The sequence below is a fragment of the Ambystoma mexicanum genome, chromosome 6p (genome assembly GCF_040938575.1).
Source record: "Ambystoma mexicanum isolate Mex_15411 chromosome 6p, UKY_AmexF1_1, whole genome shotgun sequence".
NCBI classification, from domain to species: Eukaryota; Metazoa; Chordata; class Amphibia; order Caudata; family Ambystomatidae; genus Ambystoma; species Ambystoma mexicanum.
The window spans coordinates 940949105-940969967 of record NC_090935.1 but is presented as its reverse complement, the minus strand read 5'-3'; the positions used below and the strand labels follow the sequence as shown (position 1 = coordinate 940969967).

Genomic DNA, 20863 nt, shown 5'->3' with positions numbered 1-20863 from the left:
ACCGGACGTGTCCCAATACACTGGTCAGGCAATTACGGACCATCACACACACCTGCAGGTTTTTAACATGACCCATGTGTATAAAGATAGGGGGCTGCAAAGGAGGAGGAAGAAGACGCTGTACGAGCGAGGCAAAACACACAAGGAACCAGCAGTTTCGAGACGGCAGTGGATTGAGAGCAGAAATCCGGCACAACAGGAAGGGATCGCAAGGAGGGAAGTTCCCTTGACCTTTCCGACAAGCAAACAATACTTTGAAGAGCTCTCGAAATTGGAAAGTGTAAGATCAAGAAACCAGGCTGAAGAATCCTGCATTGTGTGTCAGAGATACTCGGGGCCCTCCTGTGTCATTAATCCAAGCTGGGAGAAGCATGTGGTACCATTCTTGGCTCCAAGAACAAAGCAGCGACAGTGAAATTAATACAGCTGGTGAGACCGGTCTGTGTTGAAGCCCAGGGTTGCAAGCGGCAACATTGTCTGACGAGCGCCGGAATGAACATTGTTAAAAAGCGTGTGATAAACGACGCAAGTAGAGTTGAACTGCGGAGGAGTTGAACTGCGGAGGAGTGTTTGAACTTTGAACAAAAATACAATACCTTTGACAGAGTCGTCCAGCAATGCATATGTGCACAATCAAAGGTCTCTCTAAGGTATTCAGCTGAGAAATTAAAGTTAATGAGTTGTAATAAGAAGAGAAAAAAGAATTGTGAATCTAAGTGGTCCTGTGACGAGTCAAGCCAAATTCTGCGCACATTAGAATGTTTTTCATCGTGATACAGTGAATAAGTTTGGAAAGTGAGATAAATTGGTCCGAGCCCGCTGGAGGGCGACCAAGTGAAGGTTTTGTGATAAAGTGGGTCTGCGCCCAGCGTTGGGGGACCCAGGATGAACCGTGAATCACAAGTGAAGTAAGAGACTTTGAAATCCTGAGGAGAAAGGAACTTTGAATGTTTGTTACATCAGGCCCTCTGAAGTAAGAGACTTTGAATGGCAAAGAGACTTTGGCTCAGAAGGTCCTGATACTGAGATTGTAAACCGCATCCTTGTGCTAGAGAAGCCAGAGTGTGTGCTAAGCTCTAGTGTGCCGCCTTGTCACATGCTGAAAACGTGGGGAAGGGAAGCCAACCGCTTGAATATCCTGACATATAATTTCTTGAACACTTTTCTTTTTGCATTACATTATTTCCCACACTATTTGTATTTAGAAGAAAGGATTGACACTGTTTATTACTATAGGCTCTTTTATTTTGACAAGACACCATTAGAACTGCATTATTATTTGATGGGCGCAGCTTGCTCCCATCGTTAGATTTACGATTAGATGGGCATTTTTCAAACCCAATTGAAGTTCAATACACACCCTTGAACTGAGATCACTTGTGGCCTTCTTACAGTACGATACCATGTCTTCCTTACACCTGGCCATAAGCATTCCCCTCAAAGGGAGAGGATCACATGTGCTCAGTCCCGGAGTTGGGTTTGCAGGTAACTTGGTCCCACTTTTCAGGTTGAGGTCCTGAGGCAGACCTAAACTCCTATTCTAGTTAAGTGTAGAGTACCTGCTAGGAGGACTGTGGGAGTTGTAGAGTGGGTCATGTGACAAGACTTTGCCAAGGTACCAGACTGCAGTGTGAAGCAAAAGGGGCCCCCTGTAAAACTACTCTGGTGCGGTCATCTGGATGGGTAGGAGAATCTCCTGGGCCCTTTATCACCCAATCAGCCATTTACCAGTTCCAGGCAGGGCACCTCATCACACATAGGATGTCAAAAAAATGGAGGAGAGACCGCTAATAAAAGACATCACAACCTTATTTTTTTGTCATTTCATAGCTCCGCAAATCACACATTTAACTATTGCTCATTTAAATGTAAGATCAGTTCATCAACCTCTTGAGAATGAAGGGCTGAATAGATTATGTCACTGCAAGTTGCACACCATTTTCAACAGAGTGAAACCGGCTCAGCTACACAATGCTAACCACAAGCCCATTTCTCTGTATTTCCATTCCAGTTCTTTGAATTTAGATTGCAAGTAGTTGTGCTGGAACTACCGTTTAAAGTCACTTCTGCTTTTCCTCTCAAATCCTGCTGCATCACCTAGAAGGCTTTCAACCTGAAGCCCCCAAGCTACCTCACTGAGAGACTGCGTCTCTAGAGGCCTCCGATCCACCAGAAGTAAGGACATGTGTAGACAACTCCACTAGTGCAGGAATGAAAGTACCATAAGACAGGCCTGCCCCATATAAGCCCCATACTCTGGATTCTCCTCCCAGTTAACAGCAGACTCACCCCCATGCTTCTACATTTTAGGAAGGAGTTATAGACCATTCAAGGAATGGCTCCTTCCTAAAACGTAGGCCCACACAAACCCTCCTCTACCTTCCCCTCCTAACCTGAGACTGGGTGATCTGCTCACCCAGTTTTCTCCCCTGGCTGATTGTAGATCCCTTGTTGCCAAATTGCCCACCTTCCCCCATTTGCAGCTCCCTTGCAGCTCTGCTTCCCTCACTCTGTCCTTTCCCTTATGGCTTGTAAAGCACTCTGTTGCTTCCCGAAGCTAGGTCTACTCTCCATAAATAAACTACTAATAATAATGATAATCCTCATTCCAGGCACAAGTGATGCTAATCCTTTTCTGAAAGCTATCTTATAGTGCTGATCTAATTACAAGGCACTTCCCTTCTTCTGATTGAGTTCAGAGGGGCTGAGGCGGTTAGGGAGGAAACTCTGCAGAGCCTCGGGAGGTGGGGGTGGGGTGTGGGTTGGGGCAAATGACCTTCAAAAGACTGGGTGTGAGGGCAGGCACTGTAAAGGTCTTGCAGTGAAGGATGGGGTTGGAGGAAGAAGTGCTCACAGAGGGAAGGTGTAATGGAATGGAAATCTAAATGTGATCTCACCCACTCCGATTTCAATGCCTATGTCAATAAAGTGTAAACACCAGAGTGAGCCGTGCACACACAACTTGCCTCCTTACCTGGAGCCAGTGCTGCCATAATGCAATGCTCGAATCTTGGCTAGTGGGGAAGCAGGCTGGCTCAGCTCCTCATAAGTGCACAGATCTGTGGGGAAAGAAAAAGGCATACAGCCACTAGCATCAGGTGCAGGTAAGGCGATGTGCTCATTATCCAGTTAGACCTATAGGTAGCAGGGGCCTCTGTGAAATGCTCTGTACCTTGTCCACTCCACACATCACAAGTGCTGGAGCCCTCTGTTCATGCACGCTCTGCTCAGTGCAAAGGTGCACAGACTTGGGTGGGAGAGGGGCAGAGGGGCGGAGGAAGGAGAGTAGTCATTTGTGTATTCCTTACCTTTGCTGGAGCAGGGGTGCCATCAGTGGCAGCAACAGCACCCACTAGTTCAGCACTTTGCTAAACTACAGAGACTGCAACCTATGAAACCACCTTGTGCTTAGTGTATATACCACACCTCAACAACTCCCAAACCCCACCATTCATCCTACGGGGCATTCTCAACCAATGGAGATTGCCTTGGGTTGCTGGCATTGGCTGGGGTGTTTGCAGAGGTTTCATGGGCATCTGCCTTCCCCCGCTCAGCGTTCTTCACGCAAAATTCACTATGCAGTAACTTTCCCGGACCTCACGTCTGCAAAAGCAGGGACTGCCAGCAGAGCCTACTGCATATCGAATAGTGGGCACGAAACAGGCCCAATCATTCAAATTGGGAGATTAAAATGGTGACAGAAACATGATAATATACAAACAACATCAAAGGCAACATAATTAAATAATTGTCTAACAGTTTACTCATAATATTGGTGAGTAATAATAGTTTGGGATCTACAGCACAGTGTTTGTGATTGTGGGACTAGTAATAACTAATGTCATAACCCATCTGTCAAAAACCTAATCCAGGAGACTGGTTTTAATGAAAGCCACATTAGAATGCCATCCAGAACAATGATTAAATATAGTGAGTGCTTTCTTCTCTAGTCCATAATGCAACTTGGTATTGGGCATAATATGCACCTAATATGGCAATATCTGATGGCATCTATTTGCACTATAGGCGCAGTAGTCGGGATAAGAAACATGAATGAATTCCCTAATCGCATTAGTGGTTTTCTTTCACAATGGAGTGGGTGTGTTTTGAAGCCTCTGAAATTTTTGATGGCCTTTTAGCATGGTACACAGCCACAAGCGATGATATTCTCTGTGGTACCAGATAATATCAGAAGATGTGATTATATACCTCAACGTATAGGTTTTATTATCTTTCTTTGTCATCTTTTCTCCTTCCTTAATGTGAGTCTATATGTATATTGATTTATTATACCACAGACAACTGTCATTGAATTTGACCAAACCAATGAACGGTAGTGTTTAACAGGAATTTTGTTGTTGATTAATTTCATATGCCAATTATTAGCCCTGAGAAAGACCAAGATGTTCGAAACACATGTTAGCTAGGGCAAGGCATTGAGGTTTTCTTTGTATTCAGTGAATCAACTGTACTCAATTGGGATTGAATAAGGCATCTTAGATTTTCTCCTATTTTGTATTCTAACTTTGCCCAATTGTACCTTATATGATTTGTGCAATATGACAATGCATTACTTACCGTAAAAGCATTTCTGATGGTTGTATCTGCTTAGATTCACATGCTGTGCATAGGTCCGACATCCAGTGGTCACTGCGGAGTATTGCATTTTGTTTTTCGTAGTCGAAAAAGGGGACGTCGACAAGGCGTGTCTGAAACACTATCCCTATAGTGACGTGCGTTGTACCCACAATCCCTCACGCGTCGAGGTCCCTCTGTTTGTATTTTTCTGCCCTGAGTGAGCCTTCTAGACGTGAGTGAGTACAGAAAAGAGAGAAATATAGAAAAGGATGTCTATGTTCCTTCCATCCGAGCGGGGAGGAAGGGTGGGCGCATGTGAATCTAAGCAGATACAACCATCAGAAATGCTTTTACGGTAAGTAATGCATTGTCTTCTGATGTTTGTTAATCTGCTTAGAATCACATGCTGTGCATAGACTAGCGAGCAGTACCCGGAGTTGGCGGTGGGTTATGAGAAGGAACAGTAGAGAAAAGATGTCTTAATACTGCCTGTCCCACCTGGGAATCAGATCTAGAGTGTGCATCTAGACAGTAGTGTTTTGTAAAGGTGTGCACAGAACTCCAGGTAGCCGCTTTGCAGATGGACTCAAGGGGAACATTTGCAATGAACGCCAGTGCCTCGAGTGGAATGTGCTCTTGGCTTGAAGGGTAGTTCTCTCTTAGCAAGAGTGTAACAGAGAGTGATGCATTGAACAATCCATCTAGATATAGTGGACTTTGAAACTGCATCTCCTTCTCTTCCTGCTGCCACAGAGACAAAGAACTGATTAGTCTTTCTCAGTGGTCTGGTTCTTTCCATGTAGAACATGACAGCTCTGCGTACATCTAGTGTATGCAGACTTTTTTCTCCCAAGCTGGAAGTGTTTTGAAAGAACGTTGGTAGTTCTATTGACTGGTTTACATGAAATTTCGAGATGAATTTTGGTGCAAACCTTGGGTGTGTGCGTAGAACCACCTTATCCTTGTGAACTGTTACGAAGGGGTCTAGTACAGAAAGAGCCTGTAGTTCACTTACTCCCCTAATGGAGGTGATAGCTATTAGGAAAGCAGTCTTAAGAGTGAGGTCTTTAAGAGTTGCCTTGTGCATGGGTTCGAAAGGAGGGCCCATGAGTCTAGAAAGTACCACATTTAAGTCCCATCCGGGAGCTGGATTAGCAATCGGAGGGTGTATTCTCTTTACCCCCTCCATGAAGGCCTTGATAACTGGTATCTTCCACCACGACACTAAGTTGGGAAGTGGTGTATGCAGAAAGTGCCGCTAGGTGGACTTTAATGGAATTGAACACTAGACCTGAATCCAGTAAATGGGTCAAGTACAGAACAATGTTAGTGGGAGAGCAGTCAACCGGGTTGATGCTCTTTCCTCTACACCAGATGACAAATCTCTTCCACTTGCTAGAATAGCAGTGGCGAGTATTAGGTTTTCTGGCTTCCCTGAGGATGTCCATACATCTCTGCGGGAGTTGTAAATGTCCAAATTCTATGATCTCAGGAGCCAGGCTGCTAAGTTCATGGTCTGAGGGCATGGATGCAGTGTCCTGCCCTTGTCCTGTGACAGCATTTTGTACGGGCAGGGAAGTTTCACTGGGGGGGGATAGGGATATCTCCATCAAGTGAGCGAACCATGGCTGCCGGGCCCACATTGGGGCCACTAGTATCATGGTCACTTGCTCCTGGTGCATCTTGTGCACTACTTTGTTGAGAAGGGGGGTCGGGGGAAAAGCGTAAACAAATTTCCCTGACCATTGAATCGACAGACTGTTCCCCTTGGACTGGTTCTGGGGGTACCTGGAGGCGTAACTTTGGCATTGTGAGTTTTCCAGAGTTGCGAACAGGTCTATTTCCGGGAATCCCCATTGCGTGAAGACGTCTAAGACGATGTCTTCGTGTAATTGCCATTCGTACTCTTCGGGCAGGGGGAAGTCTCTGCTGAGTTTGTCTGCTAGCAGATTGAGTTCCCCTGGTACATGTTGTGATAGTAGGAACATGTTGTGTTTGAGAGCCCACTTCCATATATTCTGGGACAGCTTGGACAGTCCTGGAGAGTGAGTGCCCCCTTGCTTGTTGAGGTAGTACATGGCTGTGGTGCTGTCTGTGAGGACCATCACTGTCTTTCCTTGTAAGTGTTCCTGAAAGGCTTTCAGTGCTTTGAAGACCGCTAGTAGTTCCAGCAGGTTTATATGCTTGGATGCTAAGCTCGGAGTCCACAATTCGTGATCAGTCTGATGGGATAGGTGAGCCCCCCATCCTGTAAGGGATGCGTCTGTGGTTAGAGTGGCTTCCACTGCGGGTGTGGCAAAAGTTTTCCCTAATAACAGGTTTTCTTTTGTCCACCACCGTAGCGAGAGAACCAAGGCCTGCGAGACCACCACTAGATCGTCCCATTGTCCGCTGGCCTGACACCACTGGCTGTAGAGCCACTCTTGCATTGGGCACATGCGCAGGCGCGCGTGAGGTACCAAATAAATATATGACGCCATCATCCCTAGCAAGCGCATTGCTTTGCGTACCGTCACCTCTCGACCTGCCACATAATGGGGGATCTGAAACAGCATGTTTTGGACCCTCTCGTTGGAGGGGAAGACGAGGCCGTCCTTTGTTCGTATTAGAGCCCCTAGGAATTGTTTGATTTGGCTGGGGTCTAAGCTGGACTTCTTTTCGTTGATGGAGAAGCCCAGTTGGGACAAAAGGTCTACGGTCTTTTGGGTATTGGAGAAGCATGTTTCGTAAGAATCCCCTGTTATGAGCCAGTCGTCGAGGTAAGGGTATATCGGGATGGATAACCTGCGCAGGTGGGCCGCTGCCACTGCCAGTACTTTCGTGAATACCCTTGGTGCAGATGCTATCCCGAAGGGTAGTACTTTGAACTGGTAGTGTTTGTTCTCTATCTTGAACGTGAGGTATTTTCTGTGCGCTGGCAACATTAAAATATGAAAGTATGCATCTTTCATGTCTAGTGTTGTCATGTAATCCCCTTGTGATAACAGTGGGATTACTTCCTGCAAGGTCACCATACGAAACTTTTGGGGTTTGACAAACTTGTTCGCTGGGCGCAGATCTAATACAGGGCGCATGGTTAAGTCCTTTTTGGGTACAAGGAAGTACACTGAATAAATACCTTCTGTTACCTGAGATAGGGGGACAGCCTCTATAGCTTCTTTTTTCAGTAGCTCTTCTACTTCTTGAAGAAGAATGGTGAGGTGTTCCGGTGTCATGCGTCGGTTCCGTGGGGGTCTGTACTTCGGGGAACCGTTGAATTCGATGCAGTACCGTGGGCTATGGTGGATAATACCCAGCGGTCTGACGATATTCCCTCCCATGCTGAAAGGAACGATGTTAGCCGGCCCCCGACCGGTGATGCATGGGAGGGGACCCGAATCTTCGGGTCATTTGTTGGTATTGGGCGTGGAACCTTTGGGGCTGGAGCCGCGACCTCTTCCTCTGCCACGGCGTTGGCCTCTTTGATTGAACTGGGTGTTGTTACCCTGGTTAGAGGGCCAGTTGGTAGCAGAGTAAAATTGCTGTTGGTTTTGCTGCTGGCGTTGGCCACGAAAGGAGCGTCTATTGCCATAGCCGCGTCTGTTAGGGGGCCTAGAAATTTGGTCAAGAGTCTTGATGGTATCAAACTCTTTCTTCGCATGTTCTAGGGCCTCATCAACTGCTTTCCCAAACAGATGAGTTTGTTCTATGGGCTTATTTATCAGGGAAGCCTGGGTTTCCGGCTTAAATCCCGAATTGCGCAGCCAGACATGGCGTTTGAGAAGTATTCCCTGAACCAGGGAACGGCCAGCCGTCTCTGCGGCATCTAAGGAGTTCTTTACGATGCCCTGGTTTACAAGAGTTCCCTCTGAGATTATAGCTAACAGGCGTGAACGCAGGGGTTCTGGTGCGTCCTCTGCTTCGCTGCGCAGCTTGCTCCACTGTGCATCTGCGTAGCTAGCTAGTAGGGAATTGTTATTTGCAATCCTAGTTGAGAAGGCGGCGGATGTCGTGATTCTCTTCCCAAGTGCATAGAGCTTCTTGCCCTCTTTGTCAGGTGGTGCCTCACTAGTGGATAGTGGTACCACCGCTCTCTTCCTTGTATTAGTAACTACGAGGGAGTCCGGAATAGAATGTCCTCTGATGTACAAAGGGTCAGAGGACCAAGGGCTGAAGAGCTTCTCTATCCGAGGGTTGACCCCTCTGACTAAGGCAGGATTGGAAAGGGAAGGAGTTATTCTTCTCTTTATAGAAGCCAGGAGCGGAATAGACTGACTAACAGGGGCTTTTTCTTTAATAACTTTCTCTACAAAGTCTATGTCAGGAAGAGTCTCCCCTGTGTCTATTTCAAAATGCGCTGCTGCCTTGCGCAACAGTGCATTAAGTGAAGGTTGGTCATCTATGGGAGAGGTGTTTCCAATAGGTGAATCCTTGGGAGGAGAAGGGTGAAAGACATCAGGGTCTGAGTGCACTGATGAGGATTGCCAAGGCTGCACTGATGGGGATTGCCAGGGCTGCGAGGTAGCTGTATCTTCTTCGAAAGCTCCTGCACTAGTGTAAGGATCTTCTTCAAACCCCTCTTCCTCATGTTCTTCCTCTCCACCCAAACACTCCTCATCTTCCTGGAGGTATTGCTCCTCTTCAGTGAGGTCATATACGTCTGTAGAAGGGGGAAACAGCCTAGGAATCTTGACCCTAGGGTCATCCTGGGGCCATTCTCTTGGTCTTTTGGGTGTGGGTGGGTTTTGGTTTCCCAAAAACCTTTCCATTTTCTCCATACAAGAATGGAGTCTTTCAAGGGTCTCATGGGGGACCCCTGAATAGTCTAGAGGGGGGAAATCAGGGTTTTCACCTTCAAAACGCTTAGAACGCTCCCACAACATCGAAGAAAGGTTTCCGTCGCCCTCTGAAAAGCCCTCCGGTAGTTCAGAAGTGCCCTTAGATGAAGGGGGCAGTTCCTGGCTACTCTTGTGCTTTTTCTGCGTTTCCATAGTTTTTTGTGCGGTATTCGACGTTTGTTTCGTCGTCCGCTTATGTTTGTCTTCGGAAACAATTCTCGCCAGGCTCTCGACAACGAGTTTGTCAGTAGAGGACTCTGGTGTCGACGTTGCCTGCGTTACGTGTTGTTCCTCGACGGCCGCTCTATGGAGCGTTACGTCGGATGATTTTGGGGTAGCGCCCGTGTTTGATGAAAGCCCAATCGCTGGTCGCGGCTGCGTTTGCGGGTGGGGCTTGAGACCCTTACGGTCTGAGGTAGACGCCGGAGTGCCCTATGTCCCCTTCGGCGCTGATGGATCCTTCGTCTTCGACGAAGAAGAGCCGTGGGTTGTGTGCTTAGGCCTATGGGGTCTATGTGCGTCCTTGTCGCCGGGGTGTTCATCCCCATAAGCAGGGCGTGAGCCGAGCCCGTCGGGGCCGGGGACGGACGTCGAGGAGCGCAAGCGCTCCTTCTGGGGGTTAATGACTTCCGTAACGGACGTCGAGTTATCACCCTCCTCGTCACTTTCTGTAACAGCGGCGGCGGGTGAGGAAACTGACTTCGACATAGCGTAGTCCGCCCACCTCTTAACTTTGCGTTCTTTAAGAGTTCTTGGTTTCAAGAGCTTACAGGCCGCGCAGCTGTCCTCCTTATGATCGAGGGGCAAGCAACGATTACAGAGCTTGTGTTTGTCCTTCCAAGTGTATTTGCCCCTACAGCGTGGGCAAAACTTAAAAGGTGTCCTCTCCATAGCTGAGGCAATAATAACTGGTGATAACAACCCCAAGGGAAAGATAGGGGAGAAAGAAAGACATTCTCAAAGAGAAGATAAAAGTTCGAACCCCCACTCTCCCTACTGTATGTTGGCCGGCGAGGCCAGGCCACGTGTTCGGCAGCGCCGAAGGATCTCCTCCGTCTCTTCCCCTCTGTCGAAAACTTGCTCGGCGGAGAAACAGCTTCACAGCTAGCATCGAGGGGAGGGATCTTTACTAATATAATAAGTATAATTAAGGACGAGGTCCGTAGTAAGTATTTGCAATGTCTCTCTAGGAGCTCCGCGTAAGGCGACCAGAAGCTGGGCGGAAAAAAACAATCTGAGGGACCTCGACGCGTGAGGGATTGTGGGTACAACGCACGTCACTATAGGGATAGTGTTACAGACACGCCTTGTCGACGTCCCCTTTTTCGACTACGAAAAACAAAATGCAATACTCCGCAGTGACCACTGGTTGTCGGACCTATGCATAGCATGTGATTCTAAGCAGATTAACAAATATCAGAAATATGCTTATTAAATTGTTCATCAAGACGTAATTGGAGAAGCACAATCTTTCTGATTGACCAATTTGTAAAATGTGAAACATGGACACTGTCTGTGGAGCATGTGGAGGCGGAGGTCTTACCAGTTCTCCATATGAACGCAACCTCTTATTCGCCTCAATCCAATTATCACTCGCCAATTGGGAGTGGTTTTTCACATCCTAGATTATGGCAATGGGTGGAGTCTCCAGACTGTCCCTTTCCCTTATCTACCAATTCCCTGATCATTGGATACAATGCATCTATGTGAAAGATTTAAAGAGAGAAAGGGAGAGAATAGAGAAAGAGGGGAGAGATTGAAAGGGGCAACGTGAGAAAGTGAAATAGGTCTGCAAGAGGGCAGAGGTACCAGGTTGTTCTGCATTGCAAGGCCTACTTCTCTCTTCCACCTGCCTGACTAAGATAACCCACAACCTTAAACTTTACACACAAACGCACATAGAACAGCACTCGGGACCTCAGTACTTCTGACCTACAATGGAGGAGAAGTTCCCAAGGAAGGAAACTCGTGTCCCCTGCACACTATCTGAGGCCAAATAAGGCAAACCTTTTAATGTGTAAAGATAAAGTGTTACAAGATCAAGATAAAAAGGTAACACAGTGAGCAACAGGAAATACAAATAAATATCAAGCCTGGCAAGTTATGGGGGCTGTGCTGAATACTAAAGACCTATTAAGGAGGGATACGTCAGGAATGCAGGATCTATCCTATCTGAAAAGCAAAAGTGCAAAGGGAATCGGAAATGCCACACAAACTGTCCCAGGAGCAAACACCTGAAGGCCCACTGTCGCTGGTAGTTACAGTATCGTTCCACAGGGACCCGTCTAAAGTAGTTATTGAAGTTGTGATGCTGGCTCCATGAAAAAAGGAATCCAAGTCCCAATATGAGGTCACGGTAGTCTAACGAGGGGATAGTCCTAAAGCTAGTGAAGAGAGGAGCAGGGTATGGAGTCCAACGGATATCACAGCAAAAAGGGAAAAATGGAAGGGTTAGTAATGAGGAAGAAGGGACAAAGCAAACAGAGCAGGCAGGCGTGGAAGTCCATGTCACAGGGGGTGAAGATCCAAAACGCAAAAACAAATACTCCTCAGCTTGTTGCAAATCTTGTGGGCTGTGTGAAATAATTACCATGTGATAAATCAAAAGTGCAGAGGCTGGAGTGGTCATTAGAAAAGGCAAGAGTCGCAAACAGAGGATTCGGCAGGTAGCAGAAATGAGCAGCTGAGTCCAATTCATCAGACGAGGATCAAATCCAAGTAATCCAGCAGATAGCAACAAGAGCAAGAAGGATCTGCAAGGCAGAATTCTAACACAGAAGTCAGCAAACTATTGAAGTGTGTGGGCAAAGGGTGGTAACATTCAAACAATGAACAGGACATCACTATGTGGCAGTCAGGAGTTGTAGTGTAGATCGTGGTCATGAACACCCATTGAGAATTTTGCCAAGCTGCTACTCCCAGCTATACAAAAAAATAAAAAGGGGACTAAAAAGGCCAGCCGGGCATGACAGCGCCCACCTAAGAGGCAAGGGAGCCCCGAAAAGTAGGAGTAATTTGGCTGGTCATTACTGCTATACCACATGAAATAGGACTCGGGTTTTTATGAAAGGTATTGTGCGAGATGGTTTGTGTCTTTACATGCACACTTTCATTGACTACATAAAATCACCTGCTTCAAAAAGAATGCATATTAATCCAATGCTTTTAGTCCTGGTTTTCTTCTCCCTTTCGAAAAATCAAACCAACATTAACAAAGAGGTAACAGAATTTCTGATCCTCCTCTTAAAATACAGGATTTAATTATTTGAAAGGACACAGTGAAAATGTCAGGTAATCATTATTTAGTGTGCATTACACAGCAAGACCTGCAGCTAAACATATTCTTCCTTTTGCGAAATTGCATGTATTGTAAATAAATACTGTAATGCAACTCACCGTGGCATATAGTTACTTGTCTTCCGCCATGAAAATCCATTAACAGCTCGTGGATGTGCCAGGTATACAAAGGAATAGTCAACTTCACCTTGTGCTTGTTTTTCAGGACTTAAAACAGGGGTCGTTACTGCCGATTGCCAACTATCTGTATTGTACCAAACCTTTACAAGACAGTCATCCTGTTGAAAAGTGGAGCACAAACTAGGTCTCAAAAAATAGTGGAAATAAAGGTTAAGCTTTAACACATACAGCAGTTTTCAAATAGTTGGTTAATTATACATTAAGCAAACAGTTAAGGGTTGAATGTAAAAGCTAATGCAAAAAAGGCTAAAATACTAAATAAGAGTGAGGGCATACTTTATCTCTTTAAGAGATTACAAAGGACAATATATACTGCAAGTATAAATGTGTATTTTAAGTGGCAATTAGCTACTGATTTAAATCTTATGTTAATAATTTCCACAAAAGGTAATTAGAAGTGGGTCCTATGTTCTGGGGGTAGGCCCACGACAAATGTGCTGTCCAATTATAAAGATGTGAGGTTTAGAAGTTTCACTTGTGCAGAGATCCAAATCCCTCCACAGCCCTGCATCAGGTATAGAACTATTCTGTTGCAAAACCTGCCACCGCCCAAGGTGGATATTTTGACCACTTCTGGGATGGTTTTCAAGCTCTGGCAAAAGGGTTATGGTGAACATTTGAAAAGACAGGTGAACACCAATGAATTACCAGCTGGCAATGAAAACATTATGGAAAGAAAGGTCCAATGTCATGACAGATTTATCTGCAAACATTTAGATCAGTTTATATTTTTGGTCTTTCGGAAGATACAGTACTTGGCCCTTGTTAAATGACACCTATGAACATGGTGATGGGAAAGGAGGGGTATGTGGCTGATGTGAGAAAACTGCCAAGCTACAGGCCTGTAGCACCCTGAAATGTGTACAGAGAAACACAAAAGGATCATTCAGATCACATTTGATTATTTGATTGTGAACCTTACCATATGTGAAAATTGATGAGAATTCAATGTGTGAAATTTGTTTACCTGTGATTAATTTAACTGTTATACACTAAGAGTGAATGTTCTAAAACTTGACCCGATGTGCATTCTGGAAACAATTACAAATGATACAAATCTGATATGTTTGATTTTGTGGAAAAACAAATTTGCACATGAATGTATATTACTGAAGTAAAATTACCCTTTTACATAAAGTGAGTCAAAAATCATATTATTGAATAAGTTTTATTAAAAATTGAGAAATTGATGTGTATACAACAATAATTGGGTGTGCAGGGGACAGGATAGTTCCCTTACTGAAGCATAACAAGGCATTGAAAGTAGGGCCTAATTGAGGGGGTGAGGGGTGAATCAGCTTCTGAAAAATAAATCTATGACTCGAAGTTGGCACCTTTGGTATTTACCAATATCTGCATGCTAGAGGAACCCAGGAGAGGGGAGTCCCTGTGCAGCACAACGAAGAAAACAAGAAAGCACATTTTGTCCCTCACAAGCAAAGAAAAGGGCTATGCGAGGAGATGGGTCAGTGCGTGGAGGAGAGGAGTGAGGAACGGTTAGGATAGAGATCACACGTGCTAGCACTCCTAAAGGGATACACCTACTGGTTTGTCAGCTGTTCTGAGAAAAAGAAAATATTAAAAAACATGCAGTCATCAGCTGCATGCCCAAGTACTCCATTAACATGGTGAAAATGGAAGAGATGAAGTGCCAAGTCATTTTGCCCCTACTTGCCCAAGCTCCAAAACATCCGTAGAAAATCAACCCATTAAAAAAAAAAAAACTTTAAATGCCAATATAGTCATTTTTAACTTTAAAAAGTCTTCCTGGCATCATGGAATATGCGTTCAGAACCATGCATGTGCTGTTGGTGTCAAATCAGAGGAAGATCAGAATCCAAAGTAGTGGCAGTGTGCGGACTTCTAGAATACACTGGTCAGTTGAAAGGCTGAAGCACAATCAAATACAAGTGAAAAATACCCCCTTTCAGATTTAAGACAAATTAGGTCACTCAGAGCAGTGTTCAAGGATCTTGCTTTGGAAAACGTAATGGAAACAAGTGCAAAGCATTCTGGGAGCAAAGAGGCTCTCGAATAAAATTAACATTTCTCTAATTTGATTTACAGAAGAGAAATAATTTTAAAAACATTGATATAAAAAAAGAAAATTACATTTAAAAAGTGCCTCTGGGTTCAGACTGGGAAGCCATTAGAAGGGTTCCAGATCTAGGGTGCATCCATTGCTAATACATCCGTAGTTCATTAAACACTTACCTTTCCTGCAGTAGCGAAGAATTCGCCGTCTGGTGAAAACTTCATCAAATAAACTGGAGAAGCGGTTCTGTAAAAGAAGCAATTATTGAAAATATAACTATAACCAAGAATGAATTCTCATTACACCCTTCCAGAGAAAGAACTATCATATGTATGCTTATTAGATCAGAACAAAAAAAATCTAATGATGAAAGGATAACCACCCCAAATGCTTAGGGAGGTACCGGCACTCCAAAAAAAATCACATGGTACTGCCCTTTATATAAGATTTCCATCATAATAAGTGAAATTTTACCTATTACAAAAAATATAGCGTGGTAAACAAAAGTGATTTATTCTAAAAACGAATTCTCAAAAGAAGGCGACACCAGCTGGCACCTGTCGCTCCTAGGTAAGCCCTCTCGGCTACCTTTGCGTTTTAGTAGCGTGCTGCTATAAATTCTCACTCTCTGTGTGAGTCATCTACTTTTAACACCATCTCATCGGAAGCCGCTATGTATAGCAGGGCTGTGCCGTATCCCTAGCTACACCGCGTCCACTTGCACCAAAGCATTCCATATTTTATCTTGTTAAGATGGCCGCCGAGTGATTCAGGGCCCGTGTTTGCCCCGACGTTGCCTTGACCACATCTACTTCCACCTCATTGGATGCCCGCATTGCCTTTAACCAATCGACACGACCCCCAGCAAAAGCCCACAGATAAGGATCCTGTCCCGAGAACTGTCGCAGCCGGTAGCCCTCGGCTGCTAGTTCCAAGCTATACTACACCTGCCTACCCAGTATCCACAAATCGGCTCTGGTAAGCACCTGCTGATCCCTGTATCTGTTGTCACCTGTTCGTCCTCTGCTCCCGCAAGCCTCTGCCCCCCCACGCCGGCCCGGGTCTCATGCACTGCCCCTCTTTACTTCGCCACCATCCTTAAATAATCTCTGCGCCTTAGCACTATACCCATAGCTAACATTACTTTGCGCAGTCTGCCCCATACGCAATCCGCTAGTCTCGCAAACTTGTGGATCCATACTTTGACCGACTTTCTGCACTTGTCTATCTTCTACTAGTCGCCAGCGATTTATGTTCATCCCACTCCAGCCTCAGATTATCCCCCGTTTTGACAGCATTCAATCCTTGCCACTGGCTATGGACCTATGTCACTCTGATGCGACTTAGCAGCTTTGACTGCCGCATAATCTAAACCAAGATATTACCTGGCTGCAGTCGGCCATCGAGTGCTTTTCCTTTCGTAATCATTTGCATCCTGCCAGCAAGTTACCTGCGAGCAATACTGTAAATTGCCTAAATATCCGTCACTGCCACTCACTGCCTCCTGCCAAAATCCTGTGTCTATTAATTGGCGATGCACTGCATATCACCTGAAAATGTACCCTGCCTAGTTTGCATAACACCTAGATGTTAATTCTGCTTACATTGCATCTCCCTGAAAGCTGATTCTGCCAATTTGTCATTTAATGTACATTATGTGAAAGCTTATTCTGTCTATACTGCATACTGCAGTTTTTGTAAGCTGCTTCTGATGCTCTGCCTTACACGGCATATAACCTGCCACTCAATGCGTACTATCTAAAAGCTTCTGTCTATATTGCATAGCGCCTGTAAGCTAAGTTTGCCAACCTGAAATGATTGAAATTTACCTCTGCTGGCCGGCCTGTGAACCAAGTCTGCCAACCCTGTAGTTATTTAAAGTTGTTCCTGATGTCCTGCTTTACATGGCATACGTGTAAATTGCTCTTGCCTATACTGCATACTGCCTAGAAGCCAAGTCTGCCCACTCTGCATTTATCGAAAGTTGTTAACGTTGATTTGCCTTATACTGCTTATCACCTTTAAGTTAACTTTTACTAGACTTATCATGACCCTGAAGCTATTTCTACCTCGCCTAGTCAACCAGTACACTGGCCCTCAGCCAAGTGATTACTCCATGTGGTCCATATGGCTAACCTCCGATTTGTTACTCTCACAATGGCCACACACTTACCCTTACTTAATACTATAGCACCCACCGAATTCCCCCCTTCTTCCTAACTAACCCCTGCCAATACGCAATGCTGAAGAGTTAACCAGCAGCAACTGTCCTCTTTCTCCAATGCAATGGATTCTACGCTTTGCCCCTCGACCCACTCCTAACATACCGTGCCCCACCGGCCTTAGACACGTTAGGCTAGGCTCTCACATTAGCAACCCTTGTCTGATTAGTAATCACTGCAAGACTGTCCCACGTGATAAGACATCCCATACAGCACCTGCTACAAGCAATACCGACCACAACATCACTGAATAGAGCTTGCCGCCTCAAACACCTAAGCTCCCTTCTACAGGCACCCCTGTAGCTGAGCCAATCTCATCAAAGGAGCCCTCATCAATGCCAGGTCCTTGATTGCCCACGCGTTAGACATAGCTGACCTTATAACATTCAACCACCTAGACTTTCTAGCAGTTACAGAAACCTGCTTATACCCAGCTGCTGGCACTTCCCTCTCACTAGCACTTGCCGAAAATGATACAATCATCAGATCTGATAGAACCTCTAGTAGGGGTGGGTTGTAGCTTTTATTGCCAAAAACCAACTTGGCCTCAGAATTCTCCAACGATCCATTCCCTTCGGGAGAACTTCTCTCTGTCAAACTCCCATTATCAGCTGCACGTACCTTACTCATCCACCTTCTGTACATACGCCCAGGTCTAATCTCCTCCTTTGAGGAAGCTATTACACACCTCCTCACCCAGAACACAAAGCTTGGCTACCAAATCATGTTACTGGGAGATCTCAATTTAGGACTACATAACACCCAAGACGCTAATGCTACAGCTGTAGAGAATTCTCTCACTGAGCTTGGCTTCTCACACTGCATTGCCGAACCTGCACACTGCAAAGGCAGAACGTTAGATAGGCTTGCAGACTTAAACTGCAATGCAAAGATCCTCTCCAATTGCCCTTGTGCCTGGTCTGACCATCATGTCATTTCCTTTACAATTCAGGATTCTTGTCGCCCTCTCCCTGCGACATTCAAGCACCTCTTGCCCGAACCCGTAACAATCGCTTGGTTACCTTGGAGAAACTATTACCTTTATTCAACTCTATTAGTGGACCTCCTGAAAACTTAGTTAATGACTCTGACACTATGGTAGACCTATATATTAACAACCTACTCCAAGCTTTAGCCCAAATAGCCCCTCTCAAAATGAAAAAAGCAAAGCCACCAGCGCACCTAAACAAGTGCTTCTCTCTAGAATTGAAAGCCCTTCGGACATCTAAAAGAGGCTATGAATCTAACCGGAAAAAGAAACACTACGATCCATAATAAGGAAAACTTCATTACGGTCTCCAATGCCTACAAAGCCGTCATCCTGAAAACCAAAATGAACACATTCAACAACAGAATCCTAAACGCTAAGTCTAGCTCCAAGAGCTAATTACCGTCCTCTGAGAGTTGGAATCACCAGTCACTCCTCCGGAATCCTGTACCACAGATGCGGAGTGGTGTGCAAAAATCCAAAAGGCCCTTCTAGATTAAATCACCCTATTGCAGGGTAAAACATAAGCTAAAAAACTCAGCCTCACATCAAGCACAAATGCCAGCGCGTCCCACATCACTCTCTAAACCTTGCAGTCTATTCGAATGTACCCATCACTACGACAGAAGTAGAAGCTATTATAGCAAGCTTAAAACCTTCAAGTTGTCAAGGCAACACTTTATTAGTTTATATAGCGCCAGCAGCTCACAAGCATATATACACGAAGGGACCAAACAAAATCACAGGACAAGGCGCTCAAAAAGTCAATTAGGGGTTATCAGTTTCTTAGGACCGGTTTACCATTTGAACAGATGAGTCTTGAGTTTTTTACGGAAGCTTGTGTATTTTTGTTCTAGTCTTACAGAGATGGGGAGGTTGATGCTTTAATATGGAAGACCATGAGCCTTTTTAAATATGGCAATTTCAATGTGACCTTTTGAATCCGACCTGAGTGTCCATCTTGGTACATTCGTGACCAGTGTGTTTTTTCAGGTAAGACGGGGCAGACCCGTGTATGCATCTGTGTGTCAGCGTCATAGCCCTAAATGCAATTCTTTCCTTAAAGGCCAACCAGTGTAAATTCCTTCTATCCTCACTTATGTGTTCCTTTCATCATCTCCTTCATCTCCTCATTCGAGTCTTGCACTGTCCCAAACAATCTCAAAGATTTGTGGGTCATGCAATCTCGACCATAGTATCCCCACTAATTTCAGACCCATAACTACTGTACCGTCTCGCTTGAGAAAACTGGACAAAGTAGCATACATCCAAATTCAAAGTCAATAACCTTCTTGGCCTCCGTCAATCTAGGTTTAGACCGAGACACGGCACAGAGACAGCCCTCCTGGACCTAAAAATCCAGATGGACGAATCCAAAGATAATGGAAACCTGGCTTTACTCCTCCTCCTCGACTTATAGGCAGCTTGTGACTTAGTTGACCATAACATCCTACCTAAACACTTGATCACTTCAGCCTCCTTCTCTCCCAAAGCTGCTTCCTGGATTAAATCCTTATCTGAGGGTTTTCGCACCTTTGGCCTCAGTAGATCCCCGTCCCAATCACTTGCGTTGTCCCTCAGTGCTCCTGTGTCTCTCCGACCTTGTGCAACTTTTTTACAACGCTACTGTATGACCTTGTAGACTACTTGGGTGTCTCCTATACGGATGACATGCAAATCCTCATCAACCTTACAGGTTCATATTACAAAGACTCCAAATTGCTGAACAAAACATACCTCATAATACAGGCTTGGATGGCCAACCACGGTCTTTGTCTAAATGACGATAAGACTGGGCTACTACTTATCGGATCTAAACAGCAACTTAACTAGACTCCCAATACATCTCCTTCAACATTGATGGGAACAATATCAAAGTCTCTAATGTCAAAACCCTTGGAATATACCTAGACTCCACCCTCTCCCTCTCCAGGAAAGTCAATGTGACAGCCTCAGCAACAGCTTACACCTCCAAGCTTATTAATGTGTGTAGGCCATTCTTATCTACCAGCAGCTGTCTCCCCTTGGCCAGAGCGGACTATTGCAACACCTTATACTCAGGAACCAGCAAGCTAAACCTCAACAAGTTACAAGTACTGCAAAACAAGGCCCTTCGAACAGCTCTAAATACTCCCCGTTCCAACCACATCTCTCAAATAAGACGTAACGGCAACTGGCTCCCAATACAAGACAGGATCACACTCAGAACAATGGTGATTACACAAATGCCTTTCAAAATCTGCCCCGAAATATCTTGGTCGACAAATTCACCAGACAGCATTCCACCAGACCTATGAGATTCAACTACTCCAATTGCCTTAAGATTCCCAAATTCAAGCTTCAAAAAGGCTGAGGGTCCAGCTTCCCAGCCCTTGCAGCTAAAACCTGGATCTCTTTACCCTCATTGCTAAGAGCCGAACCTTCCATTGGGTCCTTCTAAAACAAGGTTACATCCTGACTCTTCTCTCAACTAAACTAAAGTCTACAGAAACACTTCAGTATATTGCACTTGTCTATAGTGGGTCGCTAACGAGCTATGTAACACTAGGTGCCCACCTATCCTATTTTTATCCTTATTACTTTCTGAACTGTTTATCTCTATTGTCTGGCATGCTTTCTTGATATGCAACACAAGTCAACTGCCACTTCCTACCGTATTGTTCTACCTTCTTGTATGTAACACATGTGTACTTTATGTAGAACTAAAAGCACCTAGATACCCCTGGGTTTAGTGCGCTATATAAAC

The 20863-nt window shown here is 45.1% G+C and overlaps 1 protein-coding gene across 2 annotated transcripts in view; it reads right to left on the bottom strand.

Moving 5' to 3' along the window:
• DMXL1 (Dmx like 1) overlaps positions 1-20863 on the bottom strand; it is a 1868248-nt gene that overhangs the window by 1660660 nt on the left and 186725 nt on the right. For both annotated transcript variants that reach the window (XM_069625559.1, XM_069625560.1), the window contains exons 6-7: positions 15087-15153; positions 12792-12970 (exon numbers count right to left, since the gene is read on the bottom strand). In XM_069625559.1, coding sequence (XP_069481660.1) covers positions 12792-12970; positions 15087-15153 — 246 coding nt within the window. The remainder of the gene's footprint in view (positions 1-12791; positions 12971-15086; positions 15154-20863) is intronic.